Source organism: Eumetopias jubatus, unplaced genomic scaffold (assembly GCF_037043125.1).
Source record: "Eumetopias jubatus isolate StellerSeaLion01/CBP00866 unplaced genomic scaffold, mEumJub1_p1.0 scaffold_5, whole genome shotgun sequence".
Taxonomy (NCBI): Eukaryota; Metazoa; Chordata; class Mammalia; order Carnivora; family Otariidae; genus Eumetopias; species Eumetopias jubatus.
The window spans coordinates 93,658,684-93,680,105 of NW_028274811.1; the positions used below are offsets into that span (position 1 = coordinate 93,658,684).

General features: G+C 54.4%; 1 protein-coding gene across 1 annotated transcript in view; it reads right to left on the reverse strand.

Annotated features, from left to right (window-relative positions):
- Positions 1-803: 803 nt before the first annotated feature.
- The window catches only part of FGF18 (fibroblast growth factor 18), a 32,655-nt gene continuing 12,036 nt past the window's right edge, over positions 804-21,422 (reverse strand). The window contains exons 3-5 of the mRNA XM_028102794.2: positions 19,293-19,473; positions 7,966-8,072; positions 804-1,193 (exon numbers count right to left, since the gene is read on the reverse strand). Coding sequence (XP_027958595.1) covers positions 927-1,193; positions 7,966-8,072; positions 19,293-19,473 — 555 coding nt within the window. The 3' untranslated portion in view covers positions 804-926. The remainder of the gene's footprint in view (positions 1,194-7,965; positions 8,073-19,292; positions 19,474-21,422) is intronic.

Genomic DNA, 21,422 nt, shown 5'->3' on the forward strand with positions numbered 1-21,422 from the left:
GAGCCAAGAGCGCAGACCACCAAGAATGAAACACAAAGGGGCCCGCCCTGCCTGAGCCCCGCCCCCCCACCACCACTCACCTCATGGTTTTTTTAAATAATTTGTCGATTGTTTTTAATTGTTGAGGCAGTAATACTTGGTTCATGAAACTGCAATATACAGAGAGGTGAAATAAATAGCTTATATATATATAATATATATAATATAGCTGGTTTTAAAATATTCCCTTATCATTGGTGTACTAGGTCACGTGAGTCACGGAAGGTCGATAGCAGCATCCTCCAGAACTGCGAGCAATGCAGGGTCACTTGATTGGACGAGGCCGTCTGTCGTCGGAAGTCGAGGCGCCGAGAATTCCGAGGGGCACGCCTTCCCTGCGCGGTGTCTCGGGACAGCTTGCAGCGGACAATAAATAAATGACTGCAAACCAGAGAGCGATTTTTGTTGGAGTCTGGGGCAGGGAAAGGGGGTTGGGAAAGGGGGAGTCTGGGGATAGGTACTACTTTCTCTTTGTTTTTCTTTTTTTTTTCTTTTTCTTTTCTTTTTTTTTTTTTTTTTTTTCTTTCAGAACCTTTGGGAAAAAGGACTTTGGTTTCTCAGAGTGTCGTTTTCCTCCTTCAAATCCTCCTCTGGGGACGAGATTAGAGTTGTCTGTTCCTAGAGAGAGACAAGCACCTGTACGCTGACAACAGTCCCTTTTTGTGAGTCTTTTGTCAGAGACAGGGGGTTTCAAGTCAACAATAAAATCCTTATCGCTTCCCCCCCCCCCCGAAGAGTTTTGGTTCAGTTTTTGTCTTCTTTTAAACACAATGTACAAAAATAGAGCTTCTTCCTAATTTTTCATGTAAAAATATTCCTCTGATGCAGTTCTCTGTGAGTGTGAGTGTGGGCCTGGGGGCAGCCTGGGGGGCTGCGGTGGGGCCAGCCTAGCCGGGGTGCGTGGGGCGGATCCGCCGGGACCTCTTGGTCACCGTGGTGTACTTGAAGGGTTTCTGCAGCTCTGCCTGTCCCTTGGGGTAGCGCTTCATGAAGTGCACGTCCTGCTGGTTCTCCCGGGTCTTGGGACCCTTCCGCGGCCGCCCCTTCTTGGTGAAGCCCACGTACCAGCCAGAGTACTTGGCGGACATCAGGGCTGTGTAGTTGTTCTCCAGGACCTTCTCAATGAACACACACTCCTTGCTGGTGCCATCGGGCTGTAGGAGGCGAGAAAAGGAGGAGGTGAGAAGAGGAGGGTGGGTGTGAGGGGCAGAGCTACGTGGACAGGGTGTGCGCAGGGGGCGGAGGCTTGGGGCAGTAGAGTAGAGGGCCCGACCCAAGTTTTGTCCCCAGTAATTTCACTTCCTGGATCTGTGCAGTGGACTTCTCATATTGGCCCCTGCCTCCTTCCCTACCCGCCAATTAGGTAATTAATTCCCACCGTCATTCAGGAATCTATCCCTTCCCCACTCAGGATGCTATAGCCAGGGGCTTCCGCTTCAACTCTATTAGAACACGAGACCCAGACCTGGCCAATGAAACATTATTTCCTGTGACTGCTGCAGAGCTTGGCACGTGGCCTGAGCCATCCAATCAGAGTGCTCCTCAAGACCCTTGTCTAATCCCCCAAAACATAGGCTGATTTAAACTTGAGGAACACGTAAGGCTGAAGCAAAGGCAGCCATTTTACCACAATGAGGAGAAACACTGTCTGACAATAAGGCCAACACAGAGGAAGTAAAGCCAAGAGGAAGGGAATGAGAGAAACCAAGTTCTGGTCACAGCCTTTGGGCTCGGGACCAAACAATCTGAAGCTCATTACCTCATTTCCTTTAAAGTAGTTGAGATTATTTTCTATCACCTGCAACAGAAAGGAGTCCCTACAGGCGTGCACAAAACCTGATATGAAGTCAGCTACGCCATTGCCACTCCACTGCAATACAGTTACATTTAAATCACATTTAATGTGGGATATGGTGCATTTTAAATGTTTGGTGTGAAGAGGGGTGGGGACCTCCAAGAATAAAGAGTTTTTGCATGGCCAAACTCCAAAGCCTATGCCTTTGGTTCTGAGACTTCAGGCTCCCCAGCAGATGTGTGAACTCCCTAGGAGACAAGGGATGCCGGGCAAGGAGTCCTAGATTTGGAGTCAGAAGCTGAATCAACTCTAACACTTCCTTATGTGACCTCAGGCTAGTTAATTCCACTCTCTAGACGTCGGATTCCTCGTCTGACCAAACCGGGACAGTGACCCCTGCGTCACAGAAATGTGGTAAGGAATGATACCTCTACTTGAGTCCCATACACAATAGGAAATTGCTAAATTATTTCCGAAGAGCAGGTGGTTCAGATGGCTCTGGCCTCCCTCCCCGGATCAGAGCTGGACAAAGGATGGTGGGAGGCAGGGCTCTGAATCTCCTCCCTGAGACAGCCAAATTGCTCCATGTAGAAGAGTGAGAAGCACACAAAGCTGGAAGGCCTGAATTAGCAGCACTCGAGTTTCCAACTAACATCTCCAAATTTAGGCTGGGCCCACTCCTCGTTACGGACGGATGCCCAGCCAAGTTGGAAGCCCAGCGGTCTGGCTGTGCGTGGTGCCTGAGGTGCGAGCTCCAGCCTTTTGTTTGAAGTGGAAAACAGGCTGGAGCTTCCAAGAACGTTCACCTTTGAGTGGAGGGCAAGCTTGGGCCCTGCAGACAAAGTGCTGAACTTCGCAGAAAGGGACAGACAGGGTAAGAAAACATTCTCTGGAGGCCGAGATCTTTCGAGGAGGCTACAGAGCAGGCACCGGGTGGGACTGGGAGGCATGTGGGACCCAGAGGGCAGTGTCTGGCAGGGGCTGAGCCGTGAGGGACTCTTGTGAGGGAAGTGGGACATATGTACAAGGCAGGTAGAGGGCAGTGGTCTCTGGGCCCCCCATGGATTATTCTGGAAGCTGCCTATCCAGTCTAAGTCCAGGTCCCTTGGTCACTCTCGATGGAACAGTCACAGCAAACTGAACAAAGCCTACACCATACACCATGCTGCTCCCCACCATAGACTACCTGCCACTACCTGGAAAACTGCTTTCATCCTTCAAGGTCAAGCTCAGTAACCACCTCCTCCAGGAAGCTTTCCTTCACTGCCATCCAGCTCCCTCTTCTTCATTTAAGACTCCATTCACGCATCAGGTTTTATCGGACTCACATACTCCATCCTCTCCCCCTTGGCACCCATTCCCCCTCCCACCCCGCAACAGAGCAATCCTATACCTCCCTGCCTCCTCATTAGCCCAAGAGCTTCAGGAGGTCAGGACCACCTGTCAGTTGCCCTAATGGCTCAGCACAGGTCTCGGGCACGCAGAGCATTTGTGGTTGAATAAAGGAGAGTTCTGGGATGGAAATGCTGGCAGGGACCCCCTCAAAAGGCTCTCTTCTAAAAGAAAGTGGATGTTGCCCTCTGGATCCCTCACCAGTGTCCCAGAGACTGTCGGGAGCTAGGGGAGGCCCTCCTGGGGGTGTGCTGAGAAAGGGACACAGCATGTAGAGGACCAGATCTCCCGGCCTGGCCCACTTAGGCTCCCTACTCCTTCATTCACTCGCTCATTCAGCATTTCCTGCTTGTCAATTATAGGTCCGACATCTCCACGTGCATTATTACATTTAATCCTCTGAACTTGCTCAGGTAGACTCTCCCTGCTAGAAGAAAACAGAGTTCAAAGAGGGCAAAACGGCTTGCCCAAGGTCATGGGACTTGTAAGACGCAGAGCCAGATTTTTACCTGCATTTGCCATTGCAGCTCCTTTCTCCTCTGTCCAGTTCCAGAGAGGTCCATGAGGAGAAAGAGTGTGGAAGAGAGGGCAGGGCACTGTCTGTCAAAACTACCTCCCCTCCCCAGGCCCACACGGCCGCCATCAGCATGAAGCAAGGTCTCAGACATGCAAGGAGAAAGCAGAGTGCCTGGCACTGTGTTTGTATGTGTCCAGGTGTACTTACGAGGGCTAAAATTCCCAGCACCCCAGAGCTCGGGAGCCCCTTGGGAGGATCCATGGTACCCGTGATGGTCACAGGACACTCCCCCCCACCTCGCCCATGAGCTCAGACACAGCAGATCTGAAGCTACTGGCAGACCACACCTGGCCTTGACCCTCACCTCTGTTCCTGACTACCTCTATGACCCTGCTTATTGCCTGCAATGATTAAAAAAAAACACCTGTGCTTGGGCCTCACCCCCAAAAATGTTGACGCAATGGGTTCGGGCAAGGCAGATCATCAGTATTTAAGAGTGAGTGAATATCCCATCGCAGAACTTCGGTGATTAAGTAGAATTTGAGCATCTCTCCCCCACCTCCAACCCCACCTCCAACCTCCAACCTCCTCCTTTCCACACTGGAGTCCTATTCCCTCTATTTGATCTGAAGACTGAATCCTGATGACATCATCTGGCCCCTAGATCCCGTCTTACTTGAAACTAGAACTACCCCCTGGACATTTGTAGTTATGTGAGCCAAAAAATTCCTTTTTTCGCTTAAGGCATTTTGAGTTGGGCTTCAGTCATTTACAACCAAAGCAGTCTTCCCAAAGGTGTGGTGGTGGGCAGGAGACTCCTCTGCCCTGAAAGGTCTGGGGTGGCCCTGTGCTGCCCCAAGAGGGCTTACCAGTGATCACTCAGGTGGGGGCAGATCAGAAAATCATCAATCTGGGTTGAATCCTCAGAGATTGGGAGGGGTGGATGCCTAGCACATAGTGCTCCATACTCAACAAGTGTTTATGGAATGAAAGGATGTATTTCCTCCTGGGCCAGAGAGATGTGGGGTCCAGAAAGATGGTAAAGGGAAGGGGGCTACCTGAGCATGCAGGGACGCGGGGCAGAGCGTTGGTATATGATTGTTATAGTACAGGAGAGCTACAGACAGGGGCCCAGAACATCTGAAAAGGCTCTGTTGGGGGTTCGATGCATGGAGGGCCAAAGAGGTGCAAGGCTGGGCACCCAGGTCAAGAGCACCCAAGAAAGCTAACCTGTTAGGCCCCTGCAAAGGAGTCAGAGCCTGAGCTGACCGTGTCAAGGGTTTCCACAGGTGAAGGAGTAACTTTGTGGCCTGGCTTCAAAGAGGAAGTGACTGCATATTTATCAAGTGCCCACCAGATGCCAGCATTATCATCGCCATTGTACAGATGAGGACACCGAGGCTCAGCAGTTAGGGCACTTGACGCCCTGGCCTGACATGAATAATTTTGGCTGTGGGTTAAGACAATCCTCAGAAATCAAGAACCATTTTTCTACTTCTTTGGTGCTTCTGCAGCTCTGTGGCCCGGTACACAGAGCATGGATGGATGGATCCACAATCAAACCTCCGTGAGCCCTCAGTCAAGTTGCGAGATGTAGGCACACGGACAAACAGTGACAACTCGGGTTAGCGACAGGCAACAGAGGACCGTGTGAGGGACTGTGGGCTCCAGGGCGGGTGTGCTGTATGAGGGGTGGGGGAGGCCAGAAGCTGTTGAAGGCTGCGCAGGACTTAGGGCAGATGGGCAGAGGGAGGGGCGATCAGCATGTACAAAGCCCTAACGCCCCACCCAGGGATCGGCAGTTGGCAGTGCCACGTGTCGAGGGCTTAAGGAACCCAAGGATGGGTGGCAGGGCTGTGAGGCCAGGGACGCTCCCCAGGGCCTTGTGGGTCTCCTCAGGGAGTGTGGCCTTTCTCTGGTAGTTGGTAGATGGTGTGGACCCACGGATGGGTTCTGAGATGGGTTGGGGGTGGAAGACAGGGGATGCGCTTTAGGAAGCTGATGGTGGGTAGTGGGCAAAGGCAAAAGCCTGAGGCTGGGACTCCTGAGGCAGCTGGGGCAACAGTTCCAGTGAAAGGACAAAGCCACAACAGAGGCAGTGGCAGCAATGAAGAACAATGCAAGGGTAACCCCAGGACCCTGGGGCCTGACTGCCTAGGAGGCTGTGATGAAACAGCACCCCAAGAGACTGTGGCTTCTAGCTACCAGGGCCAGAGACAGTGAGGGGAGCTGGGCTAGGCGGAGGGCAACAGGGGGCCTGCCCAGGGCCATCCTGGGGCAGGTGGATTTGGGGGCCAGCCCAGAAGACGGGCGCGCCTGTACGGGGATGGGGGGGGCTGCCGCGAGGCGGTGCGGGAAGGAGGGGGCCCTCCCCGGGTTGCGCCGAGCCTGGCCGAGCCAGCGCCAGCTGAACCGTCCCCAATATTAATGACGGGAGAGAGGGCGAGGGGGCAGGAAATCGGAGCCGGCTCCTGTGGAAGCGGTGACTCAGCGGCCAGCCGGCGGGCGGGCGGGCGGTGGGCGGCCGGCGGCGGGGAGCGGGGCTGCTCTTTTGACCCCAGCGCGGCCCCCCTGGGGTCAAGCTGCCGGGAAGCGCGCAGACCGGAGGGAGGGGCTCGCGGGCACCGGGCACTGCGGGCTGCCGCGCGCCCCCCCTGCAAGCCGCGAGGCAAGGAAGCCGAGCGTCCAGCCGCAGGCAGGTTGGGCCTGGGAGGCGGCCCGGGCGGGCAGGAGAACAAAGCGCCTGACGCGGGGCCGGGCCGCGCCGCCACAGGAAACGCACGGCCAGGCCAGGGGACCCGGCGCCCGGCCCGCCCGCCGCCCCTGCCCCGATCCCCTCGCCGGCCGGCCGCCCCGGGACGCGGAAAGTGAATCACTAATTAAAACCACTCCTCGGCATCCCGGAGCCACGCTCTGCGGATTACTATTCTTGTGCTCCCCGAGCAGAAGCTTCAGTTGGTGAGGGCAGTGCGGCAGGAACCTCTGCCTTCCAGACCGGGCTTGGGATCCCGCGCCGCTCTAGTGTGGGACCTGGGACAAGTGCCTCGGACGGCGCCAAGCCTCAGCTTTCTCCTCTGCGAAATGGGGATGGTAGTGGTAGCGACCTCATGGGATTATTTGGGAGCATTTTTGCACAGTGCCTGGCAGAAGTAGGTGCTCAATTAGCAGAAGCTACTGGTAGTGTTATTGTTAACAAATAAGAAGCAACGGCACCCTGGCTCAACTCCCTGGCCTGTTGCACTCTCCCCAGCCACTAGGGCGTGGAGGAGGGGAAGAGGGAGAAGATTTGGGGGATTCAGGAAAACAAAACCATGGCTTAAAACGGGAATCGGGGCCCTGCTTCCTCCTCCCAAGACCGTGTAATAAATGCAAATCACCAGCCAGGGCCTTGCACATGAGCAGGAAGAGCCATCCTCCTCAGAATCAGGATCTACCCTGCACCCCGCACTCCACCTGCCCAACAGAACCATTTTACAAGTTAGATATGGGGGTGAGTAGGGGCCCGGCAAAGGGAAGAGAACACAGGGCCTGAGCACCAGGTAGCTACTTGCCAGTAACACCTTCCCCTGGAGCACCCAAAGGAAGCAAGTGTATGAACTTCACAAACAGGCACACCCAGGAAAAAAGGGGGACACCAAGAAGCACCCGTGGAAACTCAGAGCCCCAGGCATGTGGGTCCACCCCCCATACCCACACGCCACCCTAATTTGTTACATGCAGCTCTGTTGCCTATTCCAAAGTAACAAAATCTTCCTGAAATGCTAGAACCATGAGGCCCAGCGCTGAGGAGGCAGCGTGGTCCAGGCTTCTCTGCAAAGCCCTGGCGATTGTTCAACCAATGCTGCGGCCCCAGCCCTCGGCCTGCCACTTCCCTGTTCTCAGTCAGCAGACACACGCAGGCAGGGAGCCCCTGAGTCCCTGGGGGTCCACATCCAGCAGGAGAGATCAGACCTCCCCAAGGTCATGGCCATGGATACCTCAGCCTGGCAGGCTGTGATGTGGGGGCAGAGAAGGGGCTAAAGGAAGAGATTACAGTCAGAATCTCCCTCTCTCTCTCTCTCTCTCTCTCTCTCTCACACACACACACACACACACACACACACACTCACCGGGCTTGTTTTCCATTTGGGGCTGACAAGGCCCTGAACACCCTGTTCCAGCTACCCAGTGTTACCAGGGGGAACCCTCCCGAATACCCTGGGAATTCCAGACCATCACTCACCTTCCCCACGAGCTTGCCTTTCCGGTTCATACACAGGTAGAATTCCGTCTCCTTGCCCTTGATCCGGACTTGACTACCGAAGGTGTCTGTCTCCACTAGGAGCTGGGCTTCGAAAGGCAGAAGGAGAACAAGACACATTTTTTTTACCAGGGGCAATGGTTTGGCTGAAAGGCTCAGCGACATGATCTCTGACCCTGTCCCTGGACCCCCTCACTGCTCCAACATTGGGCATGGGGGAGGCTTTGAACAGGTCTCATTGGGGCACCCTGCCCCTTAGGTAGCCAGAGAAGCCTTCCGTCCTGTGTTCTCCACCCCCAGCCTCTCTTTGACTCCACTTGGGACCTACACGGCGCCAGTTGGAGGGTTGTTCTGCCCCTTGTGGCTAAAGATCAGTGTGTTCTCCCCTCACCCACCCCACCAGCCCCTCATCTCTGTTCCCGGAACAGGACACACAGCCACCAATAACCCCAGAGAAGTAGCAGTCTCTAGAATGAGGGCACAGAAAAACGCATGCGAGTTTGCACGGGCATGCTCACACCCTGCCTTGGGGGATATCAAGCCACTTCCTCCAAAATTTAGGTCAAAGGCCCCGCCCTCCAGGGCAAACATGTAGAACCCCTTCTATGTCCCCTCCCCACGCCACACCTTTGTAACTTAAAGTGGGGAAGGCCCAGAGAGGGGAGGTTTAAGGCCCCGGGAATGGAGGCTATCTTCAGAATATTCTACTTTGCTCATTCAAGGCCACCGAGGCTGAAACATAGCGAACTTCCAGGAGCCCATAAGTCCCAATCAGGACCCAATATTCCCTGGTTCGAAGTAGGAGACCCCACACTAAATGACCCACTCTCCATAGAACCTCCCTTAGGAGAGGGTGGTGTCCAGAGCTGATCCCCCAAAGCCCTGACTGAGCAAGGGTGTCATTGTCAAAGGGTGACTGTCCCTTGATTAGGCATGCTGTGCCTAATCGCCGTCCCTCTGCCAATCCACTTTTTCTCCCCAGTAAGGTGCTGTGTGACTTTAGTAGGCCACACACACTCTCTGAGCTCTCTCTCCTCTCTGGCCTTGAGTTCCTATGCCTGGTTCCCTCCCCAACACCCCCTCCCACCGCTTGCCTATGACTCCCCCATTCTCACCCTCCCATCTCTGACCCTTTGCTTCCCAGCACCTGCCCCTCCCTCACCCACAAACTTTTAATTTCAGTGACAAGGGACTTACTTGCTTCTCCATAACAAAAATCATAGCCCTAAATAGGGCATCCTTGGAGCCACAAAGCGTGTACCTCGGTGCCCCTAAAATACACTAGGTATGATTTTAATAAAAAAAAATTAAAAATATATACCCTGGTGCCCTGCTGTGAAAATTAAAACCATCTGGAACTCAGGATTTCCAATAATTAATCTAGCCTTCCTTTGACACCACTACTAATTAAAATATGATACCCCACCTTTCCAAGGAAAATAAGAAGAATTTACATAAAATTTAAAGATCTAACAAGAATTTAGTAATTCTAGAAACAGGGAGGGAGGGGGAGGCACATTCTTCTCTCCACCTTCCCCCATCCCTAGTAAACACAGTCAAGAAAATTAAGCAACAGTGAGATAGGGGGTTACAAGCCCCGCATCCTCCCTGCTCCCCTTTAATTCAAACTCCCTGTAACTCTCCCTGGGAACCCAGGGCCAAACATCAGAGCAGCCTGGGGCTTGCTTTCTGTGTCTCCTCGAAATGCTCAGGCACCACACAGGACGGAGGTCATGGGGTTCGGGAGTGTCCCCCATCCCAGGGGGGTGAGGAAGACAGCACATGAGAGCTTTGGAACGCGCAGATCTGGGAATGAAATCTCGGCTCCACTTGCCAACCATGTGTTCTTGGGCCTCAGTTTCCTCACCTGTAAAATGGGTATAATCATCCTTAATCTTCAAAAGGTATTGTGAGGATTCCACAAAAGGAGGCAGAAAGGACCTAGCACCTGTTCTCAGAGGCCAGGTGAGGGAAGTAACTATTGTATTAAGTTTTGTAATAACTGCAAAACTAAATCCTTTTCCCCTACACACACACACACACACACACACACACACACACACACACAGCATAGTGGGGAAAAAATCAGATGTGTGTAAAAGGGCAGAGGTAGAGCCAAACTTGTCTTCCCAGGCATGCCTTCTGACCTGAACTTCTTCAGCATCCTCCAGGGTCACAGGCATCCCACCCTGCGAAGTGCATCAGAACATGCTTTGGGCTGGGACTTATGGGGTCTGATTCCATTTCATGCTGGGCTGTGTGACCTTGAGCCAGGCACGCCACCTCCCCCCAGCCTCAATCTCCTGATCTGTGCAAGGGGGAAGGGGAGGCTCACCCCTATTCTGATTCGCTCTGGGATTGGGACAGAGCCTAGGAGAGGGGTAAGGATGGGAGACTATAGAAAGGGGCTCAGACCCCAGGACTATGGCCCAAGAAACCCCAAGTGAGTCTGAGGGGAAGCCTGTCCCTCTCCCACCATATGCCTGGACCTCTGTCCCCAGAACAGTTCCTACCATTCTGGCTCCAACGTGAGCCCACTGAAATTTATACTTCACCTTGAGCTTGGGTGATTTTGTCCCCATTTTATAGTTTAGGAAACTGAGGTTCAGAGAAGCAACCCAGCAGGAGGGGCTGCCATCAGGTCTGCCTAATTTTCTGCTGGGGCCTGGGCATTAGGGGAGGGCCCCCAACTCTGGGGAGATGTAGTCCTCTGCCCCCCGCCAATCCCGCAATGCTCATCAGTCACAGCCTACCACAGATAGCTGCCCTCACCCCAGCATGGGGAAGGTCTGCTCCAGATGCCATGCCGGGGAGTCTGTTCTTCCCGACTGCAGCAGGCCTTGCAGTGACCTAGACTCCACTTGGGTGCATGACATAATGAGGAGGGAGCCGGGCCAGAATTATGTAAAGTCTGCGGGGAGTAATAGCGGCAGCAGTTCTCAGAAAGAGAGAGAAAAAGAGAGAGAGAGAGAGATGGAGAGAGATGGAGAGAGACCGCCCCCCCACCCAGGCCAGGTTTGCTCCACAGCCTACTTCGTCCACAGCATCATGGCCCCCCTGCTCATGACCCAAGCCCCCAACATGCAACTCTCAGGAGCTTAGAAACCTCAGCTGGGCTCAGTTCCATTCTCAAGGCCTGTACCAGGTCAGGCAGGAGGAGTCTGGGAAGTTATCTGGCTCCACTCCTCATCAGACCTCCTCTCTAGGCATCCCCTCCAGACTGCACAACTCAGCAGCCTCCTCTCTCTGCCAGAGAGATCCTTTAAAAATATAAAATCAATTTTATCTCTTTCCTGCTAAAAGCCTCCTAGGGATCTCCAACCCAAATAAAATCTAGCCTCTTCATGGGGACCCAGATGGTGCACATGCTCCAGCCCCTACTGATCCTTCCTACATCCCACCCTCACTCACAGCCCTCCGGCCAACAAGCCTCTTTGCTGTTCCTCTCTGACACACCACGCACACTCCTGCCTCAGAGCCTTTGCCCTTGCTATTCCCTCTACCCGGAGGCTGCCTTGCCTAGAGCTTCCCATAGAGGCTTCTCTTCTCTTAGGTTGCTACTCAAATGTCAACTCCTCAGAGAGGCCTTTCCTGGCTACACCGTCCAATGTCTTACCGCCCTCCCCAGTCCAGCTCTACCCACCCCTGCTCCATTTTCCTCAGAGCTCTTCTCCAGATGGTCTTAGTTGCTATCTTTTTTTTTTTTTTTTTTTTATCTGTCTCTCTCCACCAGAAGGTAAGCTCCACTACAGCAGGGCCTTATCTGTCTTATACACCACTGTGATTTCTAGAGCCTCGCCCATATCTGGCTCACAGGAAATGATCAACAAGTAAATTTTAGTAAATGCATAAATGGCTTTGTGAGGTAGATATGAGTAACACTATTTAAGGTAAGAGTTAAAGAAAACAAGATTCAGGGAGGTAAAGGGACTTGCCCAAGGGCACACAGCTGGTCAAAGCAGGGCAGATGTGAGGACCCAGTCTGACTCCACGGCCAACGCCCTCGGCCACTCCGCTCCCCACTGGCCGGTGCTACTCCTTCCACTCACTAGAACTCTGAGCTCCCACCCACCTGTCCCCAGCCTCAGGATTATTACCACATCTTCCGACTTGCCATGTGACAAAGGGGAAAACCGTTTTCCTCTCCAGGCCAGGCCCAGGTGATCCCCAAGGCCCCTTTCAGTTCTGCCCCTCTAGAAATATTATCAGTAATCTCCATTTATTTAGAGCTTATGATGTAGTGGGCACTATACGCATCCTGTCACTCAAAATATCCTCACAATAATCCCACAAGGTGAGAACGGTTATTATTATCCCCATGTGACAGGTGAGAAAACTGAGTCCCCAAGTTACGCGGTGATGGAGTCAAAACCCAGGCAGCCTAGCCCAGGAGTCTTGGTCTTACCTTGTCCGCCGCTCCCTTTACCTTCCCTCTGCCTTGGTCCCTTCCCTGGAGGAGCAGGCGAGTAAACACCAAAGGCAGGGAAGGTCTTTGCTTTGACCTCACTTTCTTGATGCAGAGGGACTATTGGTAGAGATGCCCACAGTGCCCTTTCTATAAAAAACGCGTGCTGCCTTTTTCCTTCCCTATTTTTTTTTAAATGCTTGAAATAACAATGATAATTTAAAGGTCCCAACAAATACTTATTTGAGAATTTACCATCTGTAGGCACAGTGCTTAGTCTGAATGTGCAGTGCCTCATTAGATGCTCACAATCCTATGAGGTAAGGACTATAACACCTATTTTATAGATGAAGAAACTGAGGCACTGAGCAGATAAGTTACATGCCCAGAGCCACAGAGTAGGGCTGAGATTTGAACACTGGCTGAGTAACTCCAGAGCTAGTCTGAGAAAGACAGAGATTCCGAGGTAGGCAGAAGGGGACAGATATCCTGCAGGCCAGCCACGGCGGGGAAAAGGGAAGTGACATTGACTGACTGAACTGATTGACTGACTCCAGTGTGACTCCCTACCTGGGCCTCCCAGCATGTGATCCAGGGCCTCCCTTTGAAGACTTTTGGTTTGAAGCATAGGCAACAGCAGGGAAAGACACAGAGAGGCAGCCAAAAACCAGAGACACAGTGCAAAGAGAGACACAGGAGACAGGAACCAAAGAGAGGAAGCCCGAGAGAACAAAGCTGGAGAAGGGGGGTTTCTTTTCCCCCCGAGCCTCAGCCTCACCAACCCCCCGCCAAGACCTACAGGAGCAGTGTGGGAGCCAGGACCCCCCCAGGGCCCTGTGTGAGATGACCAGCAGCTGGCGGGCCACTAGGGCTCCAGGGCTGACTGCATGCCTGGTCACTCTCCAGGTGTCCTCCAGCGAGGAAATGTCCTTGCCACCAAAGGCACGGGAAGGTCAGAGCAAATCAATCCTCCCTTCGTCCCTCTGAAGGTGGACCAGGTGGAGAGGAAGGGGCGGGGAGAAGGAATGCTTTCTGGAGATGTTTCTACATCACTGTCCACACACACACACACACACACACACACACACACACACACACACAGCCTTTCTCCCAAAGTTCCCTTCTCCCTAAAGTCCCCCAAGGAGGTTTGCAGCCCACGTGGGCTTGCTGGAAAGGAAGAGGGAAAAAATCAATAGGATTGATCAGGAGCTATATTTAATCCTAGCCATAGCTCTAGTGTGGCTATTTCAGCTGCAGAGTCAGCGAGGTGTGGGTGACCACTCCTCACTGGGGACAGAAGTTATGGGACATGAGCTCAAAGGGCAGCGGTTTTGATGCCTCTTCCCAGCTGCAAGGGCCCTAGGGGAAGCCAGGTCTGTTGCTCGCTATACCCGCACTGCATGATGCAGAGCTGGAGGCTGGAAGGATGGAAGGGAGGACGAGAGGTTGGGAGAAGAAGAGGCAGGGAGCACCAATTTGTGTGCCTGAGCTCTGGGCCAGGCACCTGCCCCAGGGGGAGCGCTCCCAGACACACACATGGCTCATCAAGCATATATTGAGCACCTGCTTGTGGCTGGCTCTGTGCATGGTGATACAGCAGCGAACAAAATAGACAAAAGCCCTCTACCCTCAAGGAGTTTGCATTATAACGGGGGAGACAGAGAGCAAAAGGCTAAATATGTAATAGAATACCTAGTAGCAATAAATGCTAGGAAGAAAAATATGTCCTTGAGGAGACAGAGACAGCAAGTCTCTGGTAAGGAGAAAATTGAACAGAAGCCTGAGTGAAATGAGGGAGCAAGCCATGAGGATATCTGGGAGAACAGCATCCTCAGGTTGAGGGAACAGCAAATGCAAAGAAGGCCCTTAGCCAGGAGCACACCTGGCCTGTTGGCTGGTGGGTGGGGCTCGAGCCGAGTGGGCAAGGAAGAGGCAGTGAGGCGAGCCTGGAGTGGTAATCAAGAGCCAGGCCATTCTGGGCTGATCCAAGAATTGGGATTTAATTCTCAAGAGAGACAAGCGCCTTTGAGAGTGAAGTGACACAGTCTCACATTTTAGACTGCTATATGGACTATGGGCATTTGACTCAGAGAGTAGGGGGTCTCTGCAGCATCAGCCACACCAGCCCTTGCTCCTTATTCAAACACAGCCCTCCAGCAGGTACCAGGATGAGGGAAATGGGACCAGAGGACTCCCCTCACTCTTGTCATCTGCTCAGCAAAAGGTCTGGAATGCCCCACACACCTTCCTGCCTGAGCCACACAAGTCAGTCCCAGATCATGCTTGCAGTTACCCCGTAATTATTTTATTCATTTACCCAGCAACATTTAAGTGCAGACCTGCTTTCTGCCAAGCCTTGTACTGGACATGGGGACATGCAAAAGGGCCACTACTTTCAAGGAGCTCATGTTTTCAGGAGGGCAAGGCTGAGCAGGAAGGTGCAGGTCCATGCTGGGATGGGCTGACTCCTCCTGACCCCACACAGCAGTACCACAGCTGGAATCACAGACGAATCCATGCCTGAGCTCTCGAGGAAGCCAGCGGAGTGCTAAATCCACACCCCTCACCCAGCCCCCCATGAATGGTGAGGAAGCCCAGGCTCAGGGAGGGAATGAGAAGGACCCCAGGTCACACTGGAGTTAGAGAACTAGATTCTTCCTACTCAGAGTCAGCCCCTGAGATGGAGCAGGGTCTCTGGCCTGGGAGCAGCGTGAGGGCTAGGACCAAGTGTGTCTCACCACTGTATCCCCAGGGCTCAATAATTCTGTGCCGAGTGAGTTAGGGACCCCAGCTCAAACTGAGAAAAGATCAGACTACACCCAGCAAGAAGGTCCAAAGACCCTGCCTCCTCGGGCCCAACAGGAGCCAGAGCAGGCCGACCTGCTGCTTGGAATCATGGCGAAGAAGCCTCTTAGGCCTGCAGCTGACATACCAGGGCCCCACGGATGCGAGAGAGACCTGGCCCCTTCTGGGAGCCCCAGGAATCAGTTCCTGAGAGGGGAACCTCTACCAGAGCCCATGCGAGTACCCCCCCACACACCCATACAACAGCAGTGAGTTCAAGTAGTTAGTATTCATAATTTTTTGCTTTAATAATCATACAATCTGTGAGCATAAGAGATGCTCTCATTTCCATTACCCCATTTCACAGAAGAGCAAAGAGGATCAGAAAGGCTAACTCAGATCCGAGATCTCTAGCCCGCAAGTGATGGAGCTGGGTTCAAATCTTGTCGAATTCGGAGTCTACATTCTCATCCCCTCAAAAGATCAACTTCCTGGCTGACACAGCCCCTCCAGTGGCCTGCCTGGGGGCAATTCTGGGCACAGTCCTGGGAGGCTGGCCTACTACAAAACACTGAGTTTGGGGGCTTTCTTATCTTTTTATTTTCTGAAGTAGAAAACCCTTTTTTCAAATGAAAACAGGAAAGAATATCCAGTCACACTGCTTATAAAAGCAGAGTTGCCCCCACACCGCCATTCCCACCACCGGGGTCCCTCCCCACTCCCTGAAGGCAAACTCAGTTTGTGCCCCCCCCCCCCCCAATCCAGCCTCCTCCTCTAAAACTCCACCTCTGTCACTGGCAGCCCGGCCCCTTGCAGCCAGGAGGACCTAATGCCTCCACACCCCGGGCTCAAATGCATCAATCTTAGAGGCAAGTCAAGCGGGCCTTTCTCATCCTCACTTGGCAGAGGAAGAAACTAAGCCCAGAGCCAGACATGCTTGCCCCAAGCTCCGAAGGCTGCTCAGTGGCAGAGCGGCAACAAAAAACGAGGTGTCCTGCCTCCTGGTGCTGTTTCTGCAACAGAGCCACTGCCTACACGACACAGGTGGCCAGGGCCAAGGGCAGGAGGGCCAGATGTAAGCATCCTAGGTGGGCAGGGTGGCCCTACCCGGCTCATCAGCTGTCCCCTTCCCGAAACCCTCAGCTTCCTGACTAGCACGCTTGTCCCTCCAGCACCTGGCCCACCTTCAGGCACCTTAGAGTGCTTGGGGGGAAAGCTTTGGGGAGCCCTGGGGAGATCCTCTTGCAGAAGAGCAGGGTGTGATTTACATCTATTCAGATCTCACCAAAGACTGCTCCTGGATGTAAAGATGTAAAGCAAGCCAAGAGCTCCTGGGCCAGCCCCAGACTAAAGTGGGCCCGTGCCTTGTGCCTGCCCTGAGTCTAACACCTCAGGATGCCATTGAATCTGAGAATCCGAGTGTCTGTCGGGATTCCAGATTCCAGATGTTTCTGGGGCCCCTGTTTATACTTGGTGTTTGCTGAGGTTCCCAGACTGCATTATAGCTGCATATGAATGCAAGTCTCAGACTGCATCATTCTTTCAGCTGCACAGAGTCCTGAGAAGGAGGGACTGTCCACTGCCTGAGGTGGGGCGCCTGGCCTGACTGGAGACTACTGGCTGCCCATCCCCCACAGGCAGGGCAGGCCCCTACCGCAGCCCCATCCTCCAGGCTGGCTTGGCCACATAAATCACCCTCCCAATAATATTTGTATTGATTATCTAGATTGGAAGCCTCAATTGGCTCCATTGTCTCACTTCCTCTCCCGGGGCTCACAGATGGGGTCCCTTTGCCTCATCTGCGTTTCTAATGCGACACTTAAATGAAGCAGCCTCAGCAGCCAGCAAAGCCCCACGCTGCCCTGGCGGGGGCTTGGAGAAGTGATAAACATATTCCTTGAGAGAGAAAGATTCAATCTGGGGCCTGTGGGGCTCGAGAAGCCAAAATGAGCTAGTTCCGGGATACACGAGGTGTGGCCCATCCGCACCATCTGGGCGCGCGTTAGAAATGCGGGGCTCAGGCCCCACCCCAGACCCATCAAATCAACATCAACATTTAACAAGATCCCTTGGTGATTCCCAGGCATGTTAATGTTTAGGAAGCACTGCTCTAGTATGCAACCCTTGTATTGTACAGATGGGAAACTGAGGCCCAGAGGAGGCAAAGGGCCTGTCTGATGTCACACAGCAAGTGTGATCCCCTGAGTCTCTGTCTGGCTCAGGCAGAGGAAATGAGAGGCAAGTGACTTCCGAACAGAGGGGGTGGCCTTTTTTGGGCTCCTCTCCCTCCTGAGCTCCTACCTCCTGTCTCAGGGCGTGGACAGATGGTTCAGACCAGGCCTGGAGGGGCCAGCAAGAGCTCCGGGGACTCCCCAGGAGGGCACCTCCCTCCCGGCCCCGGCCAGCCAGCTGCCCCTTCCCTGGCAGCAACTGGACAGCAGATCCCAGGGAAAAGCGCCACCTGGGTCCGCCCAGCACAGCGGGTGGCCCGAAGAGACAGAGGGCCCCCCCCCCCCCAGAGGCAGCCCGAGGACCTGGGAGACATGGGGAGGAGGGACTGGAAAGCTGTGATCCAAGGGAGGGAGGCAGGGAGGACAGCTATGGTGGGGAGGGGGGGAGACAGACAGAGGGATGGACAGACACAGAGGGGAAGGGGTGAGCACCAGGAAGGAGGGGAGAAGGACTGAGAGAGAGGGGTCGAGAGAAAAGCAGGGAGAGAAAAGCAGGAGTGGCAAGACTGAGAGGGGAAGAAGGGGAAAGAGAGGGAGGGAGGAGAATGGAGCCTGTAAAGAGTGATGGCACAGGGAGAAGGGAGGCAGCTGGCCTGGAGTCGGGGAGCCCAGCCCGGCGCAGCCCTGCCCGGCCTGGCCCACCCCAGCCCCCAGTGACGGCGCAGCTGCCACACTTGGGCCCTACCATGAGGTCAGTCCTGCCCCGGGGCGGAGGGAAAATGAATGGGGTCCAAGATAAAAGGTCCAAGAAATTATTTGTCTTCTTGTCATGTCTTGACTGCAACGAGAAGGGGCCGGCGGGCAAGCGGGGCATCATCCCAGAACAGCCCAGGCTGGCAGGCCCACAGTGCATACCCGGGGCCCCAGCCCCAGCCCCAGCCCCGCGCCTTGGCCACCCGCAGCCCCAGCTCCCCCTGCCCAAGGTGTGGGGGGGCGGGGGGCCCTGGGAATCACCTCCCAGAACCTGGCTTAAGAAGGCAAGGTCCAGGGCCGCCTGGGTGGCTCAGTCGGTTAAGTGTCTGCCTTCGGCTCAGGTCATGATCCCAGGGTCCTGGGATCAAGCCCCACATCGGGCTCCCTGCTCGGCGGGGAGTCTGCTTCTCCCTCTGCCTCTCCCCTGCTCGTTCTCTCTCTCTCTCTCAAATAAATAAATTTTAAAAATCTTAAAAAAAAAAAGAAGGTAAGAACCCATGGGGCAGGGTCAGTATTTGCTCAGCACCGGTCCCCAGAATCCTCTCGAGGCTCTGGGAAAGTGGAGTCCTGTCTGTTTCTCTCACTGCTGAGGGTCTGTATGAGCTGGGGGGTGGGGTGGGCAGGGAGGCAGGGTGTCTCATTCCTCCCGGCCCCCTTGCAGAGGCAGCACGAGGTGAGGGATGGTTCCCAAACACCCCAGAGGAGGGCTGAGTGGTTTCAGGGTCAAGGGCAGGTCAAAGGGGAGATAGCCCAAGCGCTACGAGCACCATTCCTCACAGGTGTGGAGGAGAGCACGTACCCGTGCTCACACCCATGTGTGCCCATGTGCACCCACACTCACACCAGGCCAACTTCCGCACGGCAAGCAGCATCCAGAAAGCACTCCCTGGAGGCTCCCACCTCTCTGAGCACCCGAACCCGGGGCTGGTGAAGCAGTGCCGTGGGGAGCAGCTCCTGGCTTTAGGCCGTGCCCAGGGAAGCCAGGGATACCCACGACCTTTCCCGGCAAAGCGGTGAGCACTCCCCCCAAGGCTCTCCCGAGAGACACGACTGCACCTGCAGTTTGCAGAGGAGGTGCGGGAGGGCCAGAGAGGCTGTGCCAGGAGCAAGGTTACACAGCCAGGGCAGGGCAGACCTGGGATGTGAACCCGAGGGCTGGGAGGCACACGGTGAGGGAGGAGGGGGCTGGCACCTACCATACTTGTCCCCGTCCTCGCCGCGGGCACTGATCCTGCGGCCCAGGACCTGGATGTGCTTCCCGCTGGTGCGGCTGTAGAGCTGGTACAGCCGCAGCTGCTTACGGCTCACATCGTCCCGAGCCCGCGTCTGGTTCTCCACGTGGATGCGGAAGTCCACGTTCTCCTCGGCCGCCAGCACCTGGCCAGGGAGAGCGGCATCAGGGATCTACCTCGGAAGTCCCGGGTGCCCTGCACGTGGGAGTCACTTTCACAGCAGAGAGCCAGGGCCCCGCTCCGTGCTGGCTCCGGACCAGGCCCCGGCGCAGACCCGTACCTGCTCTGTTACCATCCCCATCTCACAGATGAGGCAACCGAGGCTCAGAGAGGTGAGGCATGCTGCCCGAGGTGGCTCAGCCAAGAAGTGGCAAAGCTAAGAAGCAGGCCTCGGTCTACTGGACAACAAAGCTTGCTCTGCCTTTCCACCAAAGCCCCAAATTAAAGCAAGAAGTACAGAGCGGAGGTTTCTCCTGTGACTTTGGGCACACAGACTCCTTCTCGGTGAAACAGTCAAGCAGAGCCCCTACCCTGATTACGTTCCAGGGTGGCCGTGAGAATAAAGTGAGCAAGTGGGGAGTAAAGGATCAAAGTCGATATGAAGATGGGAGAAGGAGGGGGGGCATATAACGGCTGGTTGCGTGCACAGCAGGGAAGGACAAAGGCCTGGCAAGTCACCCTGAGAAGGAAAGGGCCAGAATCCACTGTCACGTGTGCCCCAGGAGTTGATGCCAGGGGCTCTCCTCTCCACAACCAAGCACCCTCACCTGGCATTCGCCCACACCCCTGGCGTCTCTTGGAGAAGACTTCATTTTGCATCTCCCACCAAAACTCCCTATATCCCCAGAGGTTTAGTTCACATCTGACCACATCCTCCGGGAAGCTGTCTCTGGCTACGCCAACATGCATCTCTCCAGTCTCCCTTCCCGAACACGACCTCTCACCTGGACAACTTGAAGCCACCTCCTCACCAGCCTTCTGTTCCCACTATTGCCCCCTGGTTGTCTGGCTTCCACCAAATCCAAACACCTTGAGTAATGCTCCCCCTCCACACTCTCCGGGGCTTCCCATCACGTTTAGACAAAGGTCCCTACCACAGCCTCAAGGTCCTCAGGATGAGCCCCCTCTTCACCCTTCACTACTCCCTCACCCCACCTTATACCGGCTGCCTTATTATGCCACTGAGCGTTCCAAACACAAAACACACACCGGCCTCAGGGCCTTCACACTTGCTCTTCCCTTGGCTTCAGTGTTCTTTCCCAGATTTCTACATTCTGGCTCCTTTACTTCATTAGGGTCTCTGCTCAGTGTCACATCCTGAGACTGGCCTTCTTTGACTATTTTTCTGAAGCAGCCCCCACCCTGTCACTCTCCATCTCTCTACCTACCATGCTATGTTTTTTCCTTCTAACACTGACCAACCTGACATAACATCTACTTATCTGGTTTTTGTCTGTCTCCCCCCAACATTACATTGGCAGTACCATGAAAGCTGGGGCTGTCTCCTTCTTGCTTACTGCTCTATCCACAGCATGTAGCACAGCAGAAACTCAAAACATTTGTTGAATGCATGAATGAATGAACAAATGAACACTGAAAAGATGTGGAGTCCTGTCATTCCATTTACTATTAAATTAGGTTTACCTAGGCCCTGCTAAATGTATGCCTGTCCCATCCCATCTTAACCATAAAGCTGAACAATTCTTGAAGCCCAGACAGTGTTCTTGGTTTGTTCTGTGTGCCCACGAGGTCCGACAGGATGCTGGGCAGGCAGGACCCCACTCCCATGAGAGCATGGCCCACTCAGCCTGTTGCAGAGCTCTTGGGACCAGGGCTGCGCAAGCATCTGTCTCACCTCTCAGTCGTGAGCTCCTGAGGGCAGGGACCGTGTTCTCCTCATTGCTACATCCCATGCCCAGCCCAGGGTCTCTGTCCCCAGGCTGACCTGCACATGGCCCCTGTGGCTAGCCTGGGCCCCACAGGCACTCCAGCTGGACCACATTATTTATCCTTCACTATCATCCTCAAGGCGGAAATATTATCCCACATTACAGATGAGAAAACTGAGGCCCCAAAGCTAAGCTGACGAGGTCC